Source organism: Oncorhynchus nerka, linkage group LG28 (assembly GCF_034236695.1).
Source record: "Oncorhynchus nerka isolate Pitt River linkage group LG28, Oner_Uvic_2.0, whole genome shotgun sequence".
Classification (NCBI taxonomy): domain Eukaryota; kingdom Metazoa; phylum Chordata; class Actinopteri; order Salmoniformes; family Salmonidae; genus Oncorhynchus; species Oncorhynchus nerka.
In genome coordinates, this window is record NC_088423.1 from 50,066,004 (window position 1) to 50,091,053 (window position 25,050).

The 25,050-nt window shown below is 46.8% G+C and overlaps 1 protein-coding gene across 4 annotated transcripts in view; it reads right to left on the reverse strand.

Annotated features, from left to right (window-relative positions):
• The window catches only part of cpeb3 (cytoplasmic polyadenylation element binding protein 3), a 68,598-nt gene that overhangs the window by 27,263 nt on the left and 16,285 nt on the right, over positions 1-25,050 (reverse strand). For 3 of the 4 annotated variants that reach the window (XM_029640898.2, XM_029640900.2, XM_029640901.2), the window contains exons 3-7: positions 19,940-20,024; positions 7,331-7,387; positions 4,345-4,368; positions 2,759-2,926; positions 649-738 (exon numbers count right to left, since the gene is read on the reverse strand). In XM_029640898.2, the coding sequence (XP_029496758.1) occupies positions 649-738; positions 2,759-2,926; positions 4,345-4,368; positions 7,331-7,387; positions 19,940-20,024 (424 nt within the window). The remainder of the gene's footprint in view (positions 1-648; positions 739-2,758; positions 2,927-4,344; positions 4,369-7,330; positions 7,388-19,939; positions 20,025-25,050) is intronic. The other variant, XM_029640899.2, reaches the window with a different exon arrangement.

Consider the following 25,050-nt stretch of genomic DNA (forward strand, 5'->3'; position numbering starts at 1 on the left):
CCCTCCTGAGCTTTGGAATAGAGAGCCGAGGACTATTGAAAATAAAAGCCGATCATCCCCCCCAAAAAAATGGGAAATTGAAAATGCGAGAGGGAAGAAACTGGCAGTTTTCACAGCTGCAGCATATTACCATCGGCCTAAGGAATGTCAGCTATTTCTGCTTTAATAGTTTCCCTAATATGACACAGAGAAGTGTCTGTGTGTGTGTGATGGGCCAGCGGAGTGATGTGGTACAGGCACAGGGCCTGAAAGGAAGGGCCTTCTCCGCTATGGTCACCTATCCAAATGAAACTGAAGAGGGAAGGGGGTCCAGGAGAAAGCCTTTGCACTCTCCAGGTATTAAACAGAAAAACACTGTGCTCTGGGCCCTTCAGGAGCCTGTGGTTCAAGACCAGAGTGGGGCTCTGTGTGTGTGTGTGTGTGTGTGTGTGTGTTTCTATCCCCGAGATAGCAGTAGGGCGCCATATTAATAAACAGATGCCTCGAGACGCCCTGACCCTGGAATTCTGGGTAACGTAACCCTTCGCAAACAACCTTTGCCTTAGCAGCGCAGCATGATCTCCCCGAGACAGTGACTGAACAATAACACCTTTTACTGTGGACTGAGGTCTGTTATTTTACAGACTGGTGTGGTTAAACTGTTCTTACCTTTAGGTGGAAAGTAGGACTTGCTCTCGGCTTTGTGGGGCCAATCCACCACCAGGTGTCCATAGCGACGGAAGCTGTTGGTGATCTCATCTACAGGAAAAAGATGAATGAAGACAACACGTCAATGCAGTCATTAGCGCACTTTCCCGAGGAAACCGTTTGTCTACAAGCAGGCTGCCAACAACCACAAAAATGTGTCTGTCTACCCCTCACTGTATGCTATCAACAAAACCCAGGAAAATAATGTATTGTTGCCTGTCTACCCCTCACTGTATGCTATCAACAAAACCCAGGAAAATAATGTATTGTTCTCTGTCTACCCCTCACTGTATGCTATCAACAAAACCCAGGGAAACAATGTATTGTTGCCTGTCTACCCCTCACTGTTATGCTATCAACAAAACCCAGGGAAATAATGTATTGTTGTCTGTCTACCCCTCACTGTATGCTATCAACAAAACCCAGGGAAATAATGTATTGTTGTCTGTCTACCCCTCACTGTATGCTATCAACAAAACCCAGGAAAATAATGTATTGTTGCCTGTCTACCCCTCACTGTTATGCTATCAACAAAACCCAGGGAAATAATGTATTGTTGCCTGTCTACCCCTCACTGTTATGCTATCAACAAAACCCAGGGAAATAATGTATTGTTGTCTGTCTACCCCTCACTGTATGCTATCAACAAAACCCAGGAAAATAATGTATTGTTGCCTGTCTACCCCTCACTGTTATGCTATCAACAAAACCCAGGGAAATAATGTATTGTTGCCTGTCTACCCCTCACTGTTATGCTATCAACAAAACCCAGGGAAATAATGTATTGTTGTCTGTCTACCCCTCACTGTATGCTATCAACAAAACCCAGGAAAATAATGTATTGTTGCCTGTCTACCCCTCACTGTATGCTATCAACAAAACCCAGGAAAATAATGTATTGTTGCCTGTCTACCCCTCACTGTATGCTATCAACAAAACCCAGGAAAATAATGTATTGTTGTCTGTCTACCCCTCACTGTATGCTATCAACAAACCCAGGAAAATAATGTATTGTTGTCTGTCTACCCCTCACTGTATGCTATCAACAAAACCCAAGGAAATAATGTATTGTTGCCTGTCTACCCCTCACTGTATGCTATCAACAAAACCCAGGAAAATAATGTATTGTTGCCTGTCTACCCCTCACTGTATGCTATCAACAAAACCCAGGAAAATAATGTATTGTCTGTCTACCCCTCACTGTATGCTATCAACAAAACCCAGGAAAATAATGTATTGTTGCCTGTCTACCCCTCACTGTATGCTATCAACAAAACCCAGGGAAATAATGTATTGTTGCTTGTTTTCCAAAATGCTGTCCACTAGTCTACTGCATTAAACACGTCTTCACACTCCAGGCCAGGCAGCTTCTGTTCTCACTAGGGTCATTGTACTGTGGAAACTCAGAAATATTCCAAGAGGTCATGGGCACGCATTGTTCACAAACTCATTGTGTGTGTTGTGTTCTATGTGTGTACTAGTATGTGTCTGTATGTGTGTGTTTTGTGCAAGTGTTGTGTTCTGTGTGTGTTTGCGTGTGTTTGCGTGTGTGTGTGTGTGTCTCATGAAAGCCACATTGGGAATCTGGAATGGTGACACTGCTCATAGTCCTACCACGCAGTCAGGCCCTCTTCACACTTTGTGGGATAACACACTATCACATCTGCTGCCAGACTGACTGCCAGCTCACTGCCTCAAACCCACAGAACATAACCAGTCAGTCCACAGTCCCAGAGAGCCAAGCTTCATGACAGACAGCGGCATCATACAGACACAGAACCAGCCCTTTAGCCCACTGAGCCAGAAGGGCTACCAGCATCTGTAAACCCACATCTGGCACTATCCTAACCAGTGCAAAAAAAACCTACATGTACTAATCTGATTAACGTGCCATGCAGTTGATGGACGTTCTGTGAGGATACATAGTGATTGTACAGTAAAGTGAAGATCTGTTTGTGCGGTCTTGCCAACTTCCATGGTCATTGACATGACAAACACTGACCACAGGGGCTGGCAAGACAACCCAAACAGATCTGGGACACAGGCTAGTGCCACTGCCACCCGCCCGTACCTTCATCTATGTCAGGGGGAAGGCCTCCGACGAACACCTTCCTGGAGTAGCGCTCCATCCTCTCGCCGTTTTGACAGCGTGTGGGCGAGTTCAACCCCGGGGTCAGAGAGGGGTCACCGTGCCCGTCGTCCAGGAAACCGTCCTCGAACGGAAAGAGTGAAGAGCGACCTGGAAAGAGAGAGGTGGGAGGGGAAATAGAGAGAGGGGACAAGCAAGAGTAACAGGCAGAAGAGGAGAAAATAGAAGGGCACAGAACGGAAGAGGAGAAGACAGGGAGGACATGAAGAGAAAGGAAGAGAAACATGTTATTAAAACAGGTGACAATAGCCTCCTTAGAGGGGAAGGTCAAAGCACCATCATGCTTCTTCATGAGTTCTAATTCTTCAAAACATCGTGGGCCCGCCCGCCCGCCCTCGAGTCCATCCAGTTCGGTCCAATTACAAATCAACACAGGGTCTTCATAGCCCTCTTACACCAGATGGACCCGTGTTCCCGCGGGCCATAGGAACAAAGGGGTGGAGGGTGCAGGAGGGATGGAGGGCATTTGCCACAGCAGTTGATTACCTATTACAAATGTGAGCACATAGAGGACTGTGTACTGACCATAGAGATCATATCATTTTGCTATTCGTTTCTGTTCTAATTCCATGGCACTGACTGAGTGGTGCTGCAGGCAACGTCTAAAGCCTCGGATACGCGTAGGCTACTTTAAATAGAGTTGTATTTACCATGCCAGCAGGTACAAGGCGATAGCCTCTTTCTATGTACCGGTAAGTGCACAATAGTGGTATGTGGCGATGGAGGCCTCCCCCTTTATTAGCTGTACTGACTTGATGACAACTGCACGATTTGCTGATCGCTGAGTCATAAGCTCCGTCGACATGTGGACAAATGTGCTGCCAACAGCCAGACTTAAAAAAAGTACTACAATTCTTACACACACACACACACAAAATACAAGCATTGCAACAAACGTTGCATATGTTACCGGGGTTCCTCACTGAGTAAAGGTATGAATTAGTTGAACACTCCAAAAGTCAGAGAAGAGTATGTCCGCAGCACCCATTTCAGCCATTCAGGACATAAACAGTTTGAGTCACTGTACTTTCCTCAATGTTTTTATGGTCTAGACTTAAACATTTTGGGCCAAATCCAAATGGACTTGCTCCGGAACTGTCCATAATATATGGAGGGTCTATACTTGAGAATTCATGAATAATCCACAAGCAGCAGCCAATGCAGTTGCCTATAGCGATATACAGGAGCAGCACAATGACTCAGAATATTAAAAGAGACAAAAAAATTGCATTAAGCAAAATGGAGAAAAAAAAAGTTCAAGATACTAAAATGATCCGCCTCTCGACGTTCAATGAAATGTAATGACGTTAAAACAAAAAGGCGTGTACAAATGAATAGGATTTCATCCAATCACGGCACAGATGGAGGCAGATTATGTGACATTCCACTAGAACCCGGTAGCCTTGGAGAGAGAGAGAGAGACGCCCGTACGGAGAGAGAGCCAAGCAATTGCGCTCGTGCCTCCCGTTCATTTTGGCAAGCAGAAAGAGTAGAACTCCACACGTTACCTCTTCTGCGGCCATAGCTCCTGGCTGCTTGTGAACAGCGGAAGAGGGAGGGGGGAGAGAGAGAGAGACAGAGGGGTATGGAAAGGAGAGGGAGGGAGAGAGACAGAGACATGGGTTTCGTGGAAAGACAACCAGGCAGAACATCACCAAGGCAACAGTGACACCACAGACGCAGACAGCCACACCTAATCATCAGCGATGGAGGTAGACAAGGAGTCATTATGGGTTGGCTGGCAGTATCCCACAGGAAGCCTGCTGCGCCTACTGTACCTGAGCCAGACTAGACTAGACTAGAGGATAATGGGCGAGGTTATAATAGGCCTAACTACTCTGAAATAGTCACCTGCAATAACAAGACCCTATAACCCAGGTTATAATCTCAGGCAAGAAACACGGACTACTACCTGGCTCACGTTTTGCTCTAATTTCGCCGCAGCGTGAATATTCACGAATGTGACCGATAAAGCGGCACGCAGACACATTAGACAGGTTGTCGTTAGCCATTACCACGAACTAGTGGAAGATTAGTCTTTATCCCGTGGGGAAATTTCCACCCACAGCTGCCCTGGATGGAGCCATGGAGGTGACAGCCTGAGTCTCAGAGTCCAGACAGGAAAAGAGAGAGAGGAGGACTGCCCTACCATGTGATAGGGTTGGCTGGGAGATCGCAATCTAGTGAACAGGCCCAAAGGTACAGCAGGCAGCGATAAGACGTTGTGACCTTTCTCTCCATTTCATTAGTTGGCGTGTGCGTGAGCTCTCACAAAAAAAAACTTTGGAGTATCAGCTCGAGCTCAGGAAATACGGTAGCAAAGCACTAACTTGAAAAAAACTAAACAAATGTGTTGTTTGGTGTGTGTGTGTGTTCACGTGACATTTCGTAACCTTCTTTAAAAATGCACCCAACATGCCTGAATAGGAGTCTTGTTGTGCCTGAGAAAAAAAGCAGACAGAAGGCAAACAAGGCAGACTGAGGTATTAAGAGTCTATAACATTAATGCCAGTAGACAGTGTGTGGGTGGGTGGGAGGGGGGTGAGTAATGCATCCCTAAACAGACCTTCACACAGTCAAAATGTCACAGAGAACAAAGTCTTCTCCTAGAAACCAATATGGGGGTGTCCATTGTGATGGTGCCATTGTGTGAACCCCCCCCCCCCCCCCTCTCCCTCCCTTGCTCTTGACAGAAACACTGCATCCAGACCTCTTCTCTCACTGGGTTTTCATTAAAACTCGGTCTCTTCTCACCACAGAGCAGAGTTGTTCCGACCGGTGTTCTCCGCATTCTTCTTCCACCGTATGGGCCTTGGGAGAGACAAAGGCACCTAGCAACAAGGGGAAGAAAGTGGAAGAGTGGAACCTACTGATCTAGTGTGGACTAGTAAGTGGTGTTGGGGGAACTGTGTGTCCGTCACCCTGGTGAGGGAGAATAAGACGAGGAGGCGGATGAGAGGGTTAGGAATGGCAGGAGTTGGCACAGACTCAAAAATAAGAGTGTCAGAGAGGAGACTTAGAAGGAAAGACGGGGGATATCTCCTGGGGAGGAGTGGTACTGGGAAAACGCCTGCTAGCTCCTTGAACTATTCACAGACCTGCCCTTCTTTATCCATAAATCCATGTTGGGTGTCTCACTGGCTCATCCTTCATCTAAGCCAGAGAAGCAGTGGGTAGATGTAGAAATCGTTTGGAGACCCAGTCTCTATAGTCTGGGCAAAACAATGGCGAGAAATGAAGAGGAGATTAACGTTAACCCGCTTTCTTCACATCCAAAGCCTTGCCGTCTAAAACATGGCAGACTACAGCAGTGAGCGCCAATTCTGACAGATGCCGGAGCTCCATGCAGATCGGAGACCAAGTTAAACGCTCCAGAAGAGCAGTTTAACATCGATTTCAAACGCGTTCCCCAAAGGACTGACGATGAAAAGAACAAGTTGAAGAGAAAACAGACGGCAGTGTTGTCAAGCTGTGACAGCAGTAAAATGAGTTACTATAAGCCTTGTTGGATATCTTCTCCCTTTCCATTCATCCTCTTCTCCACTCTTTTCTTACTGCTTCCCCACTGGCATCCCCAACCAGGCAAGTAAGGAGAGCCAGGGTTGTGTTCATAAGGCCACACAACCGAAAATGTTTTGAAGTAGAAAACAAAATCAACGTTTAGTTCTTGCCTTAGCCCTACACCTGATTCAAATCACACTGGGTTAGAGGTAGGCCCTCCCTGTTTCAGTCCGTTTTCTCTCGATTGGTGCCTAATGAACATGACCCAGGACTCGACTAACACTCCCAGATGTCTTGAGCTGAGCTCCACCAGTCACCATGGACACCCCAATCCTCTCCCCTGTCAATTAAATTGGCAAGGCTGAAAGAAAGAGCCGTTTGACAACTCACTGTCTAAAACCTGGACAGAGGGAGATAAATTGATTTTCTGACATTTCTGAAATATGAGGATTTTTTCTCTCTCTTAGAGACGGAAAATTGAAAAACTCTTGCTGCCGGCCTCAACTAGAGCCTGTGTGGACCAAACCCTGTGACCTCTTCCACATGGTACGACCCGGAGAGGTCGTACCATGTGGGCTGTTTGCCATCTGCTAGGGGGAACGGGGGTGGGGGGGGTCTAGGCTTACAGACGGTATTTGACAGCGGTTCCTCCCTGCTCTGCACTGAGAGAGGGGTCCACGCTGGGTTTATGGTGTCAGGGGGTAACACTTGGCAAGGGGTGCAAGGTGGGATTAGCATGGGTATGGGCATGGGCCCTGTGGTGATCCCCGCCCCAACCCTAGAAGCTAGGGCATATCCCTGAGTCATCCTGCGTAGATGCGTTAAGACGACACTACTTCTGAATCGGTTTCTGCCGCTCGTTTCCATGAAGTAGAGAAGCAACACAATGGCGCCACTTAAAAGTGGCCACGATTAAAGCAAACACACACACACCCATAATAACATGGTAACATAGAGGGATAAGGATTGTATACGTTTCAAAATGCTACTCACTGTTCAATGGCATGATGTGATCTGCTCCGGGGTGGTGAAAGTTCAGACCCATACGTCCTGTAGAGAAACAAGAGGTTAAAGGTTATAACCCGTGAGTGTCGGCCTACATAACAGTGTCTCATACGCAACAACAAAAAACACTCACCATGTTCCATACCAGCACAAAACATGGAAACGCTAACACGAAACCTAGAACTTATGTGAATGTTCTGAGGGGACAACATGTGTAGCATACAACGTTACATGCTAAGCACGCGTTATACTGTTCTACATAACCTGGTAAAAAGGCGCCCGCGGAAAATAAAGCTAGAACCATTGAGAAACCAAACCACTGCAAACGTGTGTAATAGACAGAATAAAGATTTAGGCTGGGCTATGGAAAACAGTCATTCAATTATCTCGCTCTCCTGTGTCACATCTCTCTCACACACACACTCCAACGCAAAGAATGTGACAGAGCATGCATTCTGCTCTGGTGACAAGAGTGTGGTGTGGACATGCCCAGACATCCTCCACACCAACCAGGGAAAGGACTTCCTGGTACAAACTGTAGTACATCTCCCCTCCTTCTGGCTCGGTCTCTTTCATACACACACACACACACACACACACACACACACACACACACACACACACACAGCAAATAGGGAAGGACTGAAGGAAACATAAAACATGTCACTCTCGATACTCTGCACTGATTATTATTGGTGTTGGTGGTAGCCTGACTGTCAAAGCCTACACTCGATCCTCATGTCGACCACTGATGCACCCTAGGTGCGTCACGACGACGCTACTTCTGAATACGTTTCCATTGTTCATTTCCACCAAACAAGAGAAGGAACAAAATGGCACCTGTCAAGGCTACAATAAAAGCACACACACAGTGTAGGCTGTTTCATCGCGAACAGTTGCGTTATGATTATGAGTCACTTTTAGCCAAAGACAAAATGAGCATCCATATTTTAAAAAGTGACACTTTCGATTCCACAGTCCTTCCTTTCAACAACACTAAACTACTGGCTGGCTTGCAAACACATGAGCAGCAAGACGCCGCCATGGACAGCGGAGAAACAGGGTTCGGGAGTTCATATAATGAAAGAAACGGTCCGGCAAGGCAACCTTGCCTCTAAATGGCAGATATTTCTACATCCATTACCCAACAGAAAACGTGCGACTAACGTGTTGGCTCCAACAGGGCAACATGTTTCAACACAGTGCTAAACATCTGCACTTAGTCTCGACAGTATGTCCACAAAGCAAGGATAATGGCAGGGGCAGACATCTTGGTTTACCGAGTGGGTGTCTATATATAGAGAGAAACCTGAGAGAGACTGTGGCAGCCCGCGTCGCAAGCTGGAACGGCGCAAACGTGTCAAAAACGTTTCAAAACTAAGCCGCAGCAGAGAGATAAAAGATTTTCAACAGTTTTAGACCAGGGTCGTATACATTAGGGCCAAAAAGAGCAAAATGCTTAGAAACGGAGAGCGAAAATGTGCGTTGCTTTTTGGACAAGTTGAGGTACGGTCCCTTTTGTTTTCAGTCTGTAGTCTTCCGTTTTGGGGCTTAATGAATATGGCCCAGTCCTCCTCCTAGGCTGGAAACCACAGTGAAACTTGTAGTGCTCTCTGGGTGAAAACAAGAGAGGGGAGGGACCAGTGCAGCCTCCACCATCCAACCGATCAACAGATGAGAGCAGATGAGGATTTCCTCACAGTTCTCAACGAGTCATAATCCAGCATGAGAACAGAGGGGCTTATATGGCAATCCTTTGCATAGTCAATCCTGTAAAAAAAAGAGCGAGTGTGTGCACGCACGCACACACCCACCGAGTCAATTTTCACCCTCCCCCCCCCCCCCCCCATACTGCTATTTCTAACTGAATGAGGGCATGGTTTGGCTATCTTGAGTGAAGAAATCTTATTGGGTGTGCCAGCATCACCGTATTGTGACACGCCTGAGCGAGCATGTTGTGCTACTTGTCAAAAAGGATGTCAAAATAATATTCTAATCGATATAGTCAGACTCAGTAGGCCAGAGGACATAGCCACATTGTTTCTCCGAAACGGTAAACAATGTCAGATGGAAGATAGCGACTTGGTATAATAACATCCCTGACTAGTACTCTAGATTTAAAATGTGTGGTTTGGTTTGAACTGTGGCGAGACACTCAATAGGAACCACACCGTGCTGTGTCTTCAGGTACAACATTATGGATTTGCAAACCTTTTTACAATGTACATTAAAACGTACAAATGTTCACAGCATTACTGGAGTGTTAGGTCACAGCCAACACGGAATATATCCAGCCCCCTAGCTCTAGGTGCACTGGGAGGAGAGCGGTGTGATGCCTCCATTTTGCCTCTTAAATAGCTGGGGTCCACGGTGGTCCTACCTAAACCAGGGTTGTATTCATTAGGGAACACTGTAGCAAAATGTTTTGTAACGGTAGGAGAAAATGACCGTTTCTAGTGGACACGTTCAGCTACTCCATCCCAGTTTGTCTGTTATCTTCCGTTTGGTGCTTAATAAATACCTCCCAGGCATTCTAGTGGTGACAAAATGGACAGTTGCTCCCAAAAGCCCTAAAATAGCTCTGGGCCAGTGCCATCTGCTTCCCCAGTTCAGTGGCATGGCCTCAGGGTGCTGGGCTGGTGACATTTCCACACCGAGGGGGGCTGAGGAGTACTGGTTGGAGCAGTGTTTCTTAATCCTGGTCCTGGGGAGCCAAAGGCGGTGCATGTTTAGTGTTTGCCATTGCACTACACAGCTAATTCAAATGATCACCTCATCAAGCTTGGACGATATGAATCAGGTTTAGCACTAAGGCAATGACTAAAATGTGCAACCCTTGGGGTCGCCGAGATCAGGATTAAGAAACACTGTGTTGGAGCACTGGACTGGAGAAATATAGTACAGCTGCTGTACACTACTGGTGAACTGGACAGAGTGAAGACGCCTGGTCTATCTCTCCAAACCACCGATGATGTTTATGCAGAAACCTCCCCAGACTAGCGCTTAGGAAAGGCTAGGTGTGTTTGGTTTAGCCTAAATGGACTGGTTTTCAATGGGCTGCATTTAGAGAAGCATTGTACAGCATATTATGCTCCTAAAGGGTTAACCTTCCTCTAGATTCCATGAGGTGCTCATCAGCCATTGCTTCACACCTGGAATTCTCTCGGACTCTGCCTCAGCCACGTTTTTCAACCTCTGTTCCACATTAAAGAACATATTAAAGCTCCCCAATAACTGCCTTTGGAAAAAGCCAGAGCAGCAGTTATGGGGAGGACTGGCAAGTCAACGGGGAGGTGTGGAAATGTTAACCCAGCCGACAAAAACACCTTGAGCCTAGAGAATGAGGTCTCACACTCGGGCTACTGGCAATGAACAGCAACTCCCCTACTGTCTGAAAACCGCAAAGGACAAATGTCAGCTTTATTTACCCGAGATGTTGCGGAAATGAGACATCTTTCTCTACAAAAAAACTATCAAGAATGCACTCAAAAGAAAGGCCAACAGAATTAGACTACAAGACTGTTTTTCATCAAAGCTCATCTCATCAACTTCTGCTGGTAGAGGCTGGATGGACAAAGGCTTAACTAAGCTAATGGAGCTAGTTGGTGTGTGTGTGTGTGTGTCTAACCTTTACCACCGCCAACGAAGCTTAGAAAGTACTCTTACCTCATCTCCCGACAATGACTGTTTAAAGTGCAGAATCTTCTTGGTGTCGGCGATTGAGCAAACGTTTTATTTCATTTAACTAGGAAAGTCAGTTCAGAACAAATTCTTACTTACAATGACGGCACCTTCAAATGATTGAAGGTGTACATTTGAGTTAGCCGTCATTTTTATGGTCTAGGTCAAGCTCAGTTTAATCGGTCAGCCTGGCCAAAAACGGCCTGATTGTCTGGGTGACCTTTCAACGTCCTTACCTCAAGGTCAAGCTGCTGTGACATCTCTCTGACCCAAACGAACCAGCCTTCACTGCCCTTTCATTATCTTACCCCATCTGTTAACTCTGATGTTGTAGCTTCCCTCCGGATAAAATGGGAGTCAATAGTAAGGTTTTATCATATATTGACCTATAAAATCAACAAAAACACCATTGCTCAATGGGTCTGTACTCAACCTCTCTGTTATTGGTTTGGGGGTGTCACCAGGCAGGCCAAAACTCGATCCAACAAAAACAGGCTGATATATATACCAAAACGGCATTATCATCATTTCTATGTATCATTCCAACCTCATAGTTTAGAAATATATATATATATATATATATATATAAGAAATCTAAAAACACAGGAAAATCCCATTTTTGACAGCACTGGGCCTTTAAACTAGTTGAGATGAGTATTTACAGTTAGAAGACCAGTGGAAAGCCTTCCCAGAGGAGTGGAGGCTGTTAAAGCAGTAAAGGGGGGACCAACTCCATTAATGCCCGTGATTTTGAAATGAGATGTTGGACGAGCAGGTGTCCACCTACTTTTGGTCGTCTAGTGTATGTTTAAGCATACATGGCTGTTGGGAGTGTGTTGCCATACCTTCAGCTCCCAGGTGCAGCAGAGCTGACGCACTAAATATGAAGTTGCAGCAGATGTCTTGACCACACTCTGTCTGTTGTCCAGACAGCGGTAGCGTTGGAAGGTAGAGAACGACCAACATTGATTTTTTTTTTTAGGGCCGATACCAATACCGATTTTTGGGGGTCAAGGAGGCGGATGAACGATATTTTAGGCCAATGCTCAACATCAATACATTTGAAAATTTGGAGGAGAGAATTTCCTAGAGACAATTAAAAAAAAAAAATCAAACAAGTGTGACTTTGTTTTTACCAATCTAACATAATGGTAATACTTTATTTGAATGGGAAATCTCTTGATGAACTGGGAAAATTAAGATGGCTTAGGCCACAATTACAGGTGAATGTATATTCAATAGGAGTGTGGGCATGTATTGATCATTTTTTTGCTTGTTTTGGCTAAACCAGTGGAGTCCACAGATGACAAACAAACCGTTTGCAGACTTATATTAGCCGACTGATCAGCATTTGCATAGAAGCAGAGGCTACACGTTTCTCCACACTGACGAAATTCACGTTAATTCAAAACATCACTAACTAAAAAAATGCTAAAACGCACAACAGCCCATTTCTAAAAGCTCAAGTGCAAAAACAAAGCGACAATGGAATTTGTTTGTAGCTGAGGCATAAGATCATGTGAGGCAGACCAGCTGAGCTATGTGTGTGTGTGTGTGTGTGTGTGTGTGTCTGTGTTCAGCGTACTGACATGAGTGCTTTGAATAGTGCCTGATTTGCATGTGGCAGTACACACACACACACACACACACACACACACACACACACACACACACACACACACACACACACACACGTCTACGGAGCAGTTCATCCCGTGTCAGAGTGATCAGAATATGTGGTTGTGTGTGAGAAGGACTGTGTGCGCCATAGCCACAGCCTGGTGGCTTGCAGTGGTGTCTGTTGTCAGGCTCAGACTGCTGGCGTTTTTCCAGGCCGAGGGGAGGAACTGTGGAGCAGGGGAAAGCCTAACTACTGACTCTCCACACGTGAGCTAAGCTGACCCAATTTCGGGACTCACTTCATGCGCTCCAGTGTGGAGCAAAAAGAAAAGAAAAAAGGCCCCGTTTGATCACGATATCCCAGCCCGGGCACCCCTCCCTTTGAAAGCAGAGTGTAAATTCCCCATGCATGCCATCCCGATCTGATTAATCAGCATTCAGGAGTTAAAGAGGATCACAAGAACGGAGTGGCAGTCAGTAGTCGCCCCCCCATTCCTTTTCTCTGGACGGACTCCTCTCAGAGTCAACGCTCTAGAGTCTCAGAGTCAACGCTCTAGAGTCTCAGAGTCAACGCTCTAGAGTCTCGCCCTTCTCACCGTCATAGTCAGGAAGAGAGGGGTTCACATTCACACCCTCTGTGCAATCCCCCCCTCGCTCTCCCTCCAGTCTCTCCCCTCGCTCTCCCTCCAGTCCCTCCAATCGCTCTCCCTACAGTCTCCCCCCTTGCTCTCCCTCCAGTACTCCCCCCCCTCGCTCACCCTCCAGTCCCCCCGCTCACCCTCCAGTCCCCCCCTCCCTCCAGTCCCCCCTCTCCTCCAGTCGCCCCCTCGCTCTCGCTCAGTCTCCCCTCGCTCTCGCTCCAGCCTCCCCCTTCGCTCGCTCTCTCTCCAGTCTCCCCCCCTCGCTCTCTCTCCAGCCTCCCAGTCTCCCTCTCTCCAGTCTCACTCGTCCCCCTCTCTCCAGTCTCACTCGTCCCCCTCTCTCCAGTCTCACTCGTCCCCCTCTCTCCAGTCTCACTCGTCCCCCTCTCTCCAGTCTCACTCGTCCCCCTCTCTCCAGTCTCACTCGTCCCCCTCTCTCCAGTCTCACTCGTCCCCCTCTCCAGCCTCACTCGTCCCCCTCTCTCCAGTCTCACTCGTCCCCCTCTCTCCAGCCTCACTCGTCCCCCTCTCTCCAGCCTCACTCGTCTCCGTCTCCAGCCCCTCTCTCCAGCCTCACTCGTCTCCTCTCTCCAGCCTCACTCGTCTCCTCTCTCCAGCCTCACTCGTCTCCCTCTCTCCAGCCTCACTCGTCTCCCTCTCTCCAGCCTCACTCGTCTCCCTCTCTCCAGCCTCACTCGTCTCCCTCTCTCCAGCCTCACTAGTCTCCCTCTCTCCAGTCTCCCCCCCGCTCTCCCTCCAGTCTCCCCTTCGCTCCCTCTCCAGCCACCCCCACCTTCGCTCGCTCTCTCTCCAGCCTCCCGTCTCCCTCTCTCTCCAGTCTCACTCTCTCCCTCTCTCCAGTCTCCCTCTCTCTCCAGCCTCCCGTCTCCCTCTCTCCAGTCTCACTCGTCTCCCTCTCTCCAGTCTCCCTCTCTCTCCAGTCTCACTCGTCTCCCTCTCTCCAGTCTCCCTCTCTCTCCAGTCTCACTCGTCTCCCTCTCTCCAGTCTCCCTCTCTCTCCAGTCTCACTCGTCTCCCTCTCTCCAGTCTCACTCAGTCTCCCTCGTCTCCCTCTCTCCAGTCTCACTCGTCTCCCTCGTCTCCCTCTCTCCAGTCTCCCTCGTCTCCTCTCTCCAGTCTCACTCTCCAGTCTCACTCTCTCCAGTCTCCTCTCTCCAGTCTCCTCTCTCCAGTCTCCCTCTCTCCAGTCTCTCTCTCCAGTCTCTCTCTCCAGTCTCCTCTCTCCAGTCTCCCTCTCTCCAGTCTCCCTCTCTCCAGTCTCCTCTCTCCAGTCTCCTCTCTCCAGTCTCCTCTCTCCAGTCTCCCTCTCTCCAGTCTCCTCTCTCTCAGTCTCCCTCTCTCCAGTCTCCCTCTCTCCCAGTCTCCCTCTCTCCAGTCGTCTCCTCTCTCCAGTCTCACTCTCTCCAGTCTCACTCTCTCCAGTCTCCTCTCTCCAGTCTCCCTCTCTCCAGTCTCCCTCTCTCCAGTCTCACTCTCTCCAGTCTCCCTCTCTCCAGTCTCCCTCTCTCCAGTCTCCCTCTCTCCACTCTCTCCAGTCTCCTCTCCCTCGTCTCCCCCCCTCTCCAGTCTCCCTCGTCCAGGCTCCCCCTCTCCAGGCTCCCCCTCTCCAGGCTCCCCCTCTCCAGGCTCCCTCCCTCTGGAAATGTCACCCCTCGCTCTCTCTCTCTCAGTCCCCCCTCGTCTCCCCCAGTCCCCCCGCTCTCTCTCGCTCAGTCCCCCCTCGCTCTCTCTCGCTCAGTCCCCCCCCCAGTCTCTCTCTCGCTCAGCCCCCCTCGCACTCGCTCACTCTCCCCCCTCGCTCCAGTGTCCCCCCTCGCTCCAGTCTCCCGCTCCAGTCTCCCCCCGCTCCAGTCTCCTCCAGTCTCCCCACTCGCTCCAGTCTCCAGTCTCCCCACTCGCTCCAGTCTCCCCACTCGCTCCAGTCTCCCCCACTCGCTCCAGTCTCCCCCCACTCGCTCCAGTCTGCCCCACTCGCTCCAGTCTGCCCCACTCACTCCAGTCTCCCCCACTCACTCCAGTCTCCCCACTCACTCCAGTCTCCCCCACTCACTCCAGTCTCCCCCACTCACTCCAGTCTCCCTGTGTGCCCGAGCTGATTTACAACAACAAGGGAACATTTGCAGGAGATTCTGGTCCCTCCGTCCCCTTCTCTCGTTCCGGTGAAGTCGGGCCGGGAACGAGACGACCTTTGCAGCGATGAAACAATGCTCTCTCGACACAATATTGAAAAAACAGAATCTACGCATGAGAGCGCAGCAGGCAGCAACTCATAATACACCCCCCGAACATTTCCACTGTCAGGCAGGCTAAGAAAACAACACTGAACATGAGTCAGTTTTCATAATAGGAATGTGACCTACTCTGACAAAATGATCTCAAGGACATACGTGTGGTGTTGAAAGAATTTGGGGAGAGTATCCATTCCAAAACAACATGTTGCTTTTGACAGTAAACTCTCTTTTCTCCTTGGTCTACCTTCATATTCCCCTGAAATAAGGCATTTGAACCATTGCCTTGATTTTCTGTTTCTTTGTATCAAATAATCACCACGTCAGCCTTTGGAGTGGCATTTTTCGCTCATGTTCCGTTCCCAGCAATCCAACAAGACACATTTGAACATGAAAAAAAAGGTAACTCTGGTTGAATGGGTCATATTTTTTTTTTTACCGTTTGAGTTAGAGAAGAGCTGTTTTCTTCGTTGTAAAGCTGCATGCATGCAAACTAGCAAAGCCTACTCAGATTGGCCTGTGCACTGGTTATACCAGGGATGAAACGATATACAGTCCATTCGGAAAGTATTAAGAACCCTGGACTTTTTCAACATTTAGTTACGTTACAGCCTCATTCTGAAATTGATTAAAAAGTTTTTATCCCTCAATCTACACACAATACCCTATAATTTCCGTACAAATTCAGAACCTTTGCTATGAGACTCGATATTGAGCTCAGGTGTATCCAGTTTCCATTGTTCATCCTTGAGATGTTTCTACAACAGATATTGGAGTCCACCTGTGGTAATTTCAATTGTTTGGACATGATTTGGAAAGGCACACACCTGTCAAAGAAGGTTCCACAGTTGACAGTGCATGTCAGAGCAAAAGCCAAACCATGAGGTCAAAGGAATTGTCCGCAGAGCTCCGAGACAGAATTGTGTCGAGGCACAGATCTGGAGAAGGGTACCAAAACATGTCTGCAGCATTGAAGGTCAAAGAACACAGTGGCCTCCATCATTTTTGTATGGAAGAAGTTTGGAACCAGCAATACTCTTCTGAGAGCTGGCCGCCTGACCAAACGAGGGAGGGGACTTTGGTCAGGGAGGTTACCAAGATCCCGATGGTCACTCTGACAGAGCTCTGGAAGTTCCTCTGTGGAGATGGGAGAACCTTCCAGAGGGATAACCATCTCTGCATCACTCCACCAATCAGGCTTTTATGGTAGCGTGGCCAGACGCAAGCCACTCCTCAGTAAAAGGCACATGAGTTTTCCAAAAGGCACCTAAATACTCTCAGACTATGAGAAACAAAATTCTCTAGTCTGATCAACTGAAGATTGAACTCTTTGGCCTGAATGCCAAGCGTCACGTCTGGAGGAAACCTGGCACCATCCATACGGTGAAGCATGGTGGGGGCAGCATCATACTGTGGGATGTTTTTTAGCAAGAGAGACTGGGTGACTAGTCAGGATCGAGGGACAAATGAACAGAGCAAAGTACAGAGAGATCCTTAATGAAAACCTGCTCCAGAGCGCTCATGACCTTTACCTTACAACAGGACAACAACCCTGAGCACACAGGAAAGACAATGCAGGAGTGGCTTTGGGACAAGTCTGAATGTCCTTGAGTGGCCCAGCCAGAGCCCGGACGTGAACCTGATCTAACATCTCTGGAGAGACCTGAAAATAGCTAGACAGCGACACTCCCCATCTAACCTGACAGAGCTCGAGAGGATCTGCAGAGAAGAATGGGAGAAACTCCCCAAATACAGGTGTGCCAAGCTTATAGTGTCATACCCAGGAAGAGTCGAGGCTGTAATCGCTGCCAAATATGCTTCAACAAAGTACTGAGTAAATGGTCTGAATATTTATGTAAATGTGATAATCCCCCCTTTTTATATATATAAATGTGCAACACCCCAATAAATCTTGTTTTTGCTTTGTCATTATGGGGTATTGTGTGTAGATTGATGAGGGGGAAAAACCATTTAAAAAAAGAGAGGTTTATTCAACATATACAGTGCCTTGCGAAAGTATTCGGCCCCCTTGAACTTTGCGACCTTTTGCCACATTTCAGGCTTCAAACATAAAGATATAAAACTGTATTTTTTTGTGAAGAATCAACAACAAGTGGGACACAATCATGAAGTGGAACGACATTTATTGGATATTTCAAACTTTTTTAACAAATTTAAAAACTGAAAAATTGGGCGTGCAAAATTATTCAGCCCCCTTAAGTTAATACTTTGTAGCGCCACCTTTTGCTGCGATTACAGCTGTAAGTCGCTTGGGGTATGTCTCTTATCAGTTTTGCACATCGAGAGACTGACATTGTTTCCCATTCCTCCTTGCAAAACAGCTCGAGCTCAGTGAGGTTGGATGGAGAGCATTTGTGAACAGCAGTTTTCAGTTCTTTCCACAGATTCTCGATTGGATTCAGGTCTGGACTTTGACTTGGCCATTCTAACACCTGGATATGTTTATTTTTTAACCATTCCATCGTAGATTTTGCTTTATGTTTTGGATCATTGTCTTGTTGGAAGACAAATCTCCGTCCCAGTCTCAGGTCTTTTGCAGACTCCATCAGGTTTTCTTCCAGAATGGTCCTCTATTTGGCTCCATCCATCTTCCCATCAATTTGAACCATCTTCCCTGTCCCCGCTGAAGAAAAGCAGGCCCAAACCATGATGCTGCCACCACCATGTTTGACAGTGGGGATGGTGTGTTCAGGGTGATGAGCTGTGTTGCTTTTACGCCAAACACAACGTTTTGCATTGTTGCCAAAAAGTTCAATTTTGGTTTCATCTGACCAGAGCACCTTCTTCCACATGTTTGGTGTGTCTCCCAGGTGGCTTGTGGCAAACTTTAAACGACACTTTTTATGGATATCTTTAAGAAATGGCTTTCTTCTAGCCACTCTTCCATAAAGGCCAGATTTGTGCAATATACGACTGATTGTTGTCCTATGGACAGAGTCTCCCACCTCAGCTGTAGATCTCTGCAGTTCATCCAGAGTGATCATGGGCCTCTTGGTTGCATCTCTGATCAGTCTTCTCCTTGTATGAGCTGAAAGTTTAGAGGGATGGCCAGGTCTTGGTAGAGTCTTGGTCTGATACTCCTTCCATTTCAATATTATCGCTTGCACAGTGCTCCTTGGGATGTTTAAAGCTTATATAAATAAATGTCGTTCCACTTCATGATTGTGTCCCACTTGTTGTTGATTCTTCACAAAGAAATACAGTTTTATATCTTTATGTTTAAAGCCTGAAATGTGGCAAAAGGTCGCAAAGTTCAAGGGGGCCGAATACTTTCGCAAGGCACTGTATATGTTTACACTGCGTACAAAACATTAAGAACACTGTCCTAATATCGAGTTCCAACCGCTTTTCCCCACAGAACAACCTCAATTTGCTGGGGCATGGACTACAAGGTGTCGAAAGTGTTCCACAAGGAGGCTGGCCCACTCATAAATTATTATTTTTTTTAAATCAGAGAGGCTCATGGTCTTGTTGAATAGCAGTAATGTACCGTCATTTGTAATCATTGCCAGGTGGCATCCTAAGTCAAAAAAGCTTACCAGCAGGCACTTGACGAGACTGGTACTCGGCAGGTGCTTTTTCAAAGCCTGTGGTGAAATGCTCAAATATAGCATTTATTTCAAGAATAAGTTTAGGTTTAATCAATAGTTTGTAAGTATGGCCACATCGAGTTTTGAATCAATGTTTTTGTCATCCCGCAGCAGGGGTGTAACCTATAAAGGGGTAACTTTAGATTGGTTTCATACCAATTTCACATTATCTTGTATCCTTTCCCCCCACTCACTAAAAAAGAGGCACAGAAATCCTACCACAATAACCTTCCCTGTGCCATTAAAGTCAGTCAAAGAATATGGTTGCAATAAGGGCACACGCCTACGAGGAGGCACACGAAAGGGCCACGCACACATACATGTGAGCAATCGAATCGCACGCAGTCACTCAAAACATCAGAGAACCACAAAACACGGCAGCACACCATGATGACACAAGTGCCATCTTGTCAATTCATATTTGCCTGTGACAGCAATATTTACCCAGGAAATAGAAGCAGAAATGTCACCACGAGTACTTGATTAAAGTCAGAAGACAACGCTGAGAAGCAGCTCATAAGGGAGATTGTTTTTTAAAGCATTCACTACACACAGATTACAAGAACAGTGTGTAAGATTTTGCAGGTAAGGCCAGTGGTTCATTGATCGTATTCAATTTATGACTGCAAAATCAACTCAACTAGATTGTATTGGTGGTAGAGATGGCAAATAGCGCAAATATGAAGCCAAAAAAAAAAGCGTGTATGATGTATGAACACTCCTAACCTGCAAAATGATCCCTCCATATAATATCAGCGATAGTCATTGGTGGGCCACCGGCTGGGTGTGGTTTACCTTTGTCATGGTCAGTCCTTATCATATCCATTAAGGAATTTTCCAAAGAGTGCAAGCTAAATGCATCAAAGGGCCGATTCCGGTCCTGCAAGAGAAGAGAGGGGTCAGAGGTTAGTCATCTTATCTTAGCTGGTTATCAAAGTAGAACACAACACCACCACTACTCGACACCATCTTGCTTGACTAGCTTGAGATAATAGCTCGATGACTTGTGAGAGAATAAGGAAAGGCCGTCATCCACACAGACGCACAAAACATACAAACACATCCATTTGTTGAAAGTTGAGCAGTGACCCCTGATAAGGGGAGAGCAGGGTTTCAACTGAATGAGGGCCTCGTACAACTCTCGTGCCCAAATCACAGACCATACTGCCTAATATCACACAGCAGAAACCATGGGAAACGTGCATGTGTTCGCAATTTGCTTCGCTGTTCAAATTCTGGTTGGTTCCCTTTGCTTAAGGGCAGAGTCGAAGCCAGATGTTTTCATGTAGCGACACACCGCCCTGGTATTGTTGGAGCGTCAAAGCAGGCCAAGACCAGCTGATCTTGTAATCGCAGCAAATATCACAGTCAAGATCATACATTAGCCAACAGAAACCGAGAGAGAGTGAGTATTTGACTTTAGCAGCTGGGACTGCACAGTGTGCACATTTCACTTGGTCTGATCAGAAAAGGTGTGCGCAACACTGCACATACATTTATCATTTCATCGTTACAACGATATGTCACTTGACAAGTAAAAAGCTAAGGATTTCAAGAGTAGGGACACACATTCCAATCAAGGGGAGATCGTGCCGAGTATGGCGTGATTTGAGAGTGTGCTCTTTCCTCAAACACTCGAGATGTTCCCATATGGTGTGTACGACCATCCCTGGGCTAGTGTCACATAAATAGCCATTCCTCCAAAATCATCAATTTAACACTTCTGAACATATCACCTGTGGCATACTCTAGCCAGTTTATTAGGTACACCAACCCACTAACAAAAATGGTTCACTCCTACAGAGTGAGTCACGTGGCCGAGGCTTGCTATTTAAAGCAGGCAGACCGGCATCAAGGCATTCAGTTACTTACCAAACGAATGTTAGAATTGGCAAAAAGTGTGACTTAAGTGACTTTGAGCGTGGTATGATCATCGGTGCCAAGCGCGCTGGTTCCAGTACCACAGAAACATCCAGCCTCCTAGGCTTTTCACATACGACAGAGTCTAGGGTTTACAGAGAGTGGTGTGACAAACAAAAAACATCCAGTCATCAGCAGTCTTGTGGGTAAAAACAGCTCATTGATGGGAGGTCGTGGGGGAACGGCAAGAATCATGCACGCTAACGGGCGGGCCACAAACAGGCAAATAACTGCACACTACAACAGTGGTGTGCAGAACAGCATCTTGGAAAGCACAACTCATCAGTCCTTGTCACAGATGGGTTATTGCAGCTGACGACCACACTGGGTCCACTCATAGAGGCTACAAAGAAGAAGCGGCTGCAGTGGGCACCAGATCACAAATACTGGACAATCAAGGAGTGGAAAAACATTGCCTGGTCTAACGAATCCAAGTTCCTGTTGCGTCATGCTAATGGCAGTCAGGATTTGGCGTAAAAGCATATGTCCATGGCTTCATCCTGCCTGTTGAAAAGGGTACAGGCTGTTGGCAGTGGCGTAATAGTGTGGGGAATGTTTTCCTGCAACACGTTATGTCCCTTTATATAAATTGCGCAATGGTTCCATGCCCCAAAGAATTTAGGCTGTTCTGGAGGCAAAGGGGGGTCCGACCAGGTACTAGGCGGGTGTACCTAATAAACTGGCCACTGAGTGTATGTACGGGGACAAATAAGAATATGATAGGGAAGAACGCGCCAGAAATACATTGAAGCTTGTCACCAAACCTGCCTGACCTTCAGCCAAAGATTAAGCACTCCCTCCGTGTGTGTGTGTGTCAGTCCTTCTGGCCAGCTTGACCTGCTACGTCGCCACCCGCTGAACCCACCTTTTGAACACATTCACCTGCTGGGCTGCCTGGGACTCGTTTCTAAATAAAATACCAATTGGGCAGTGGAATCAATCATATTATACTCAATAGCCTACATTCATCTGATCTGAATCCTCAATGTTCACAGCGAGAGGGAGGAGGGTAGGGCATTAGGCGAATCGTTCTGTATGAAGTTCAGCCTATAAAGTTTAGGGCCATTTGATATATATTTGGGCCCAGACTACAGAGTTGATTCAGTGAGGTTATTTTGGCCCACTTCCAGGTTCATTGAGGGAGAGACTGATCCAATATGGAGCCTGTGTTGATACTAGTGACCTGAGAAGGAGACACATTATAGTAGATCGTATCATAAAATATATGTTTTATTGTAAGTCAGCGAGTAAGTGAATGAGTTTAAGAGGGTGTAGGCAAGTGACAGAGTGTGCCTGGTGAATTCGAGTTAGGCCTAGCCCTTGACAGCTGTGTCCTGTGAGTCCACTGCCCTAGCCTCGGGGCCACATTGTTTGCCACCAGTGCTATTGTCGTGCATTCAAAAGCGTTATTCCCCCCTCTCTGGATCCACACCACTGCAGATAAAAATCTGCCCACTTGGTAAACGGTAAACACTTAAAATGCTGAGTTTTTCATTCGCCTCCCCTCTTTTTCCACCACCATGCACTCTCCTGATCCTGAACAAAGAGAGTGAAGGGCATCATTCACAGTCAGTGGCTAAAATACCTGGGTTGTGTTCATTAGACACGAAATGGAAGATAACAGGGAGGGACGACCTGAACTTGTCCTATAAGAAACGCTTGTTTTCATTATCCATCGCAACACATTTTGCAACGTTCTGCCCTAATGAATAGGACTCTGAGGAGATACCCATTATATACTGCATCTATCAGACCACTCCACCCCTGCTTTGATTGTGTTAATACACCAGCATGTGGGATACAGACCATGTTACCATTGCTCCCTATTCTTAAAATTGTCTCCACATCTAGGGCCGGTTGCACCAGTTGGACGTAAAATAAATAAATAAGTGGTCTTAAAATGCTAGTTTGGGCCTGGCTACGTCCTGTTGCACCAACCGAAAATAAAGTCGTAGCCAAGTCCGGCGTAAGTGGCGGCTGCTAGGCAGTGCTCGTTTCTTGTTACAATCAGTTTCCAAAAGTAAATAACGAGATAGCTAGCATATGTCACATTTTCAGAAATAAGGAAAACCATAGAGCTGTATAGCAAACATCGAGGTGATTCTGACAGTTAAGTTCAATAGCACTGCAACAAACAAAGAAAAAAAATAACATCTGGAAGCTTTTAATGACATTGAACCAAATTATAAACGCAACAATTTCAGTTCATATAAGGAAATCAAAATCATTGAAATAAATTAAATTAGTCCCTAATATATAGATTTCACATGACTGGAATACAGATATGCATCAGATACCTTAAAAAAAAGGTAGGGCCATGGATCAGAAAACCAGTCACTATCTGGTGTGACCACCATTTGCCTTGCGCATCGTGACTCCTTCGAATAGAGTTGATCAGGCTTTTGATTGTGGCCTGTGGATTGTTGTCCCACTCCTCTTCAATGGCTGTGCGAAGTTGCTGGATATTAGCGTGAATTGGAACACTGTCGTACACGTTGATCCAGAGCATCCCAAACATGCTCAATGGGTGACATGTCTGGTGAGTGTGCAGGCCATGCAGGCCATCAGCGTCCAGGAATTGTGTACAGATCCTTGTGACATGGGGCTGTGCATTATCACGCTGAAACATGAGGTGATGGTGGCGGATGAATGGCACAGCAATGGGCCTCAGGATCTCGTCACGGTATCTGCACACAAATTGCCATCGATAAAAATGCAATAGTGCTCCTTGTCCGTAGCTTATGCCTGCCTATACCATAACCCCAACGCCACCATGGGGAACTTCGTTCACGTCAGTGAACCGCTCGCCCACACGACACCCTACACACTGTTTGCCATCTGCCCGGGATTAATCTGTGAAGAGCACACTTCATCGTGCCAGTGGCCATCGAAGGTGAGCATTTGTCCACTGAAGTCGGTTACAACGCAGAACTGCAGTCAGGTCAAGACCCTGATGAGGACGACGAGCACGCAGAGGAGCTTCTCTGAGACGTTTCTGACAGTTTGTTCAGGTATTCTTCTGTTGTGCAAACCCAGTTTCATCAGCTGTCTTGGTGGATGGCCTCACACCATCCCGCAGGTGAAGCCGGATGTGGAGGTCCTGGGCTGGAGTGATTACACGTGGTGTGCGGTTGTGAGGCCAGTTGCCAAATTCTCTAAAATGATGTTGGAGGTGGCTTATGGTAGAGAAATGGCTTATGGTAGAGAAATTAACATTCAATCTCTGGCAACAGTTCTGGTGGACATCTTGAGACATCTGTGGCATTGTGTTGTGTGACAAAACTGCACATTTTAGAGTGGCCTTTATTTGTCCCCAGCACAAGGTGCACCTGTGTAATGATCATGCCGTTTAATCAGCTTCGAGATATACCACACCTGTCAGGTGGCTGGATTATCTTGGCAAAGAAGAAATGCTCACTAACAGGAATGTAATCAAATTTCTACACAAATTTGAGAGAAATAGGGTTTTTGTACGTATGGAAAATGTCTGGGATCTTTAATTTCAGCTTATGAAACATGGGACCTACACTTTACATGTTGCGGTTATATTTTTGTTCAGTATAATAAAGTAAATGATGAGAATGGGGAGTTTGGCTGCAGATCGCAGATCAGTGGAGAAGGTGCGAAAGAAAGGGAAAGATCTCATGACGAGCATGAAAAGATGCGGTGCCCTGAAAAACCCACCTAGGAGGTCCTGTTTCTAAAATATTGCCTTACAGCAACATAGCTTATATATTTGGCACAAATTCCCCTGCTTTTCATGGGAATGGATGGTGTGGACAGCACGGCATCACCCTGCGCATTCACCCAGCAGAATGACAAAGATGATAAAAAATCTCAAGAACCACATCCACTAACAGCAGCCTAGTAGTGGCGATTAATAGCAACAGTACAAACTAAAACCATTAATTTATCATTATCTAACTGCCAGGTGTAGGCTATATGTGCAAGATATTTCAAGGCGCCACTGTTGTCTTTGCCCTCGT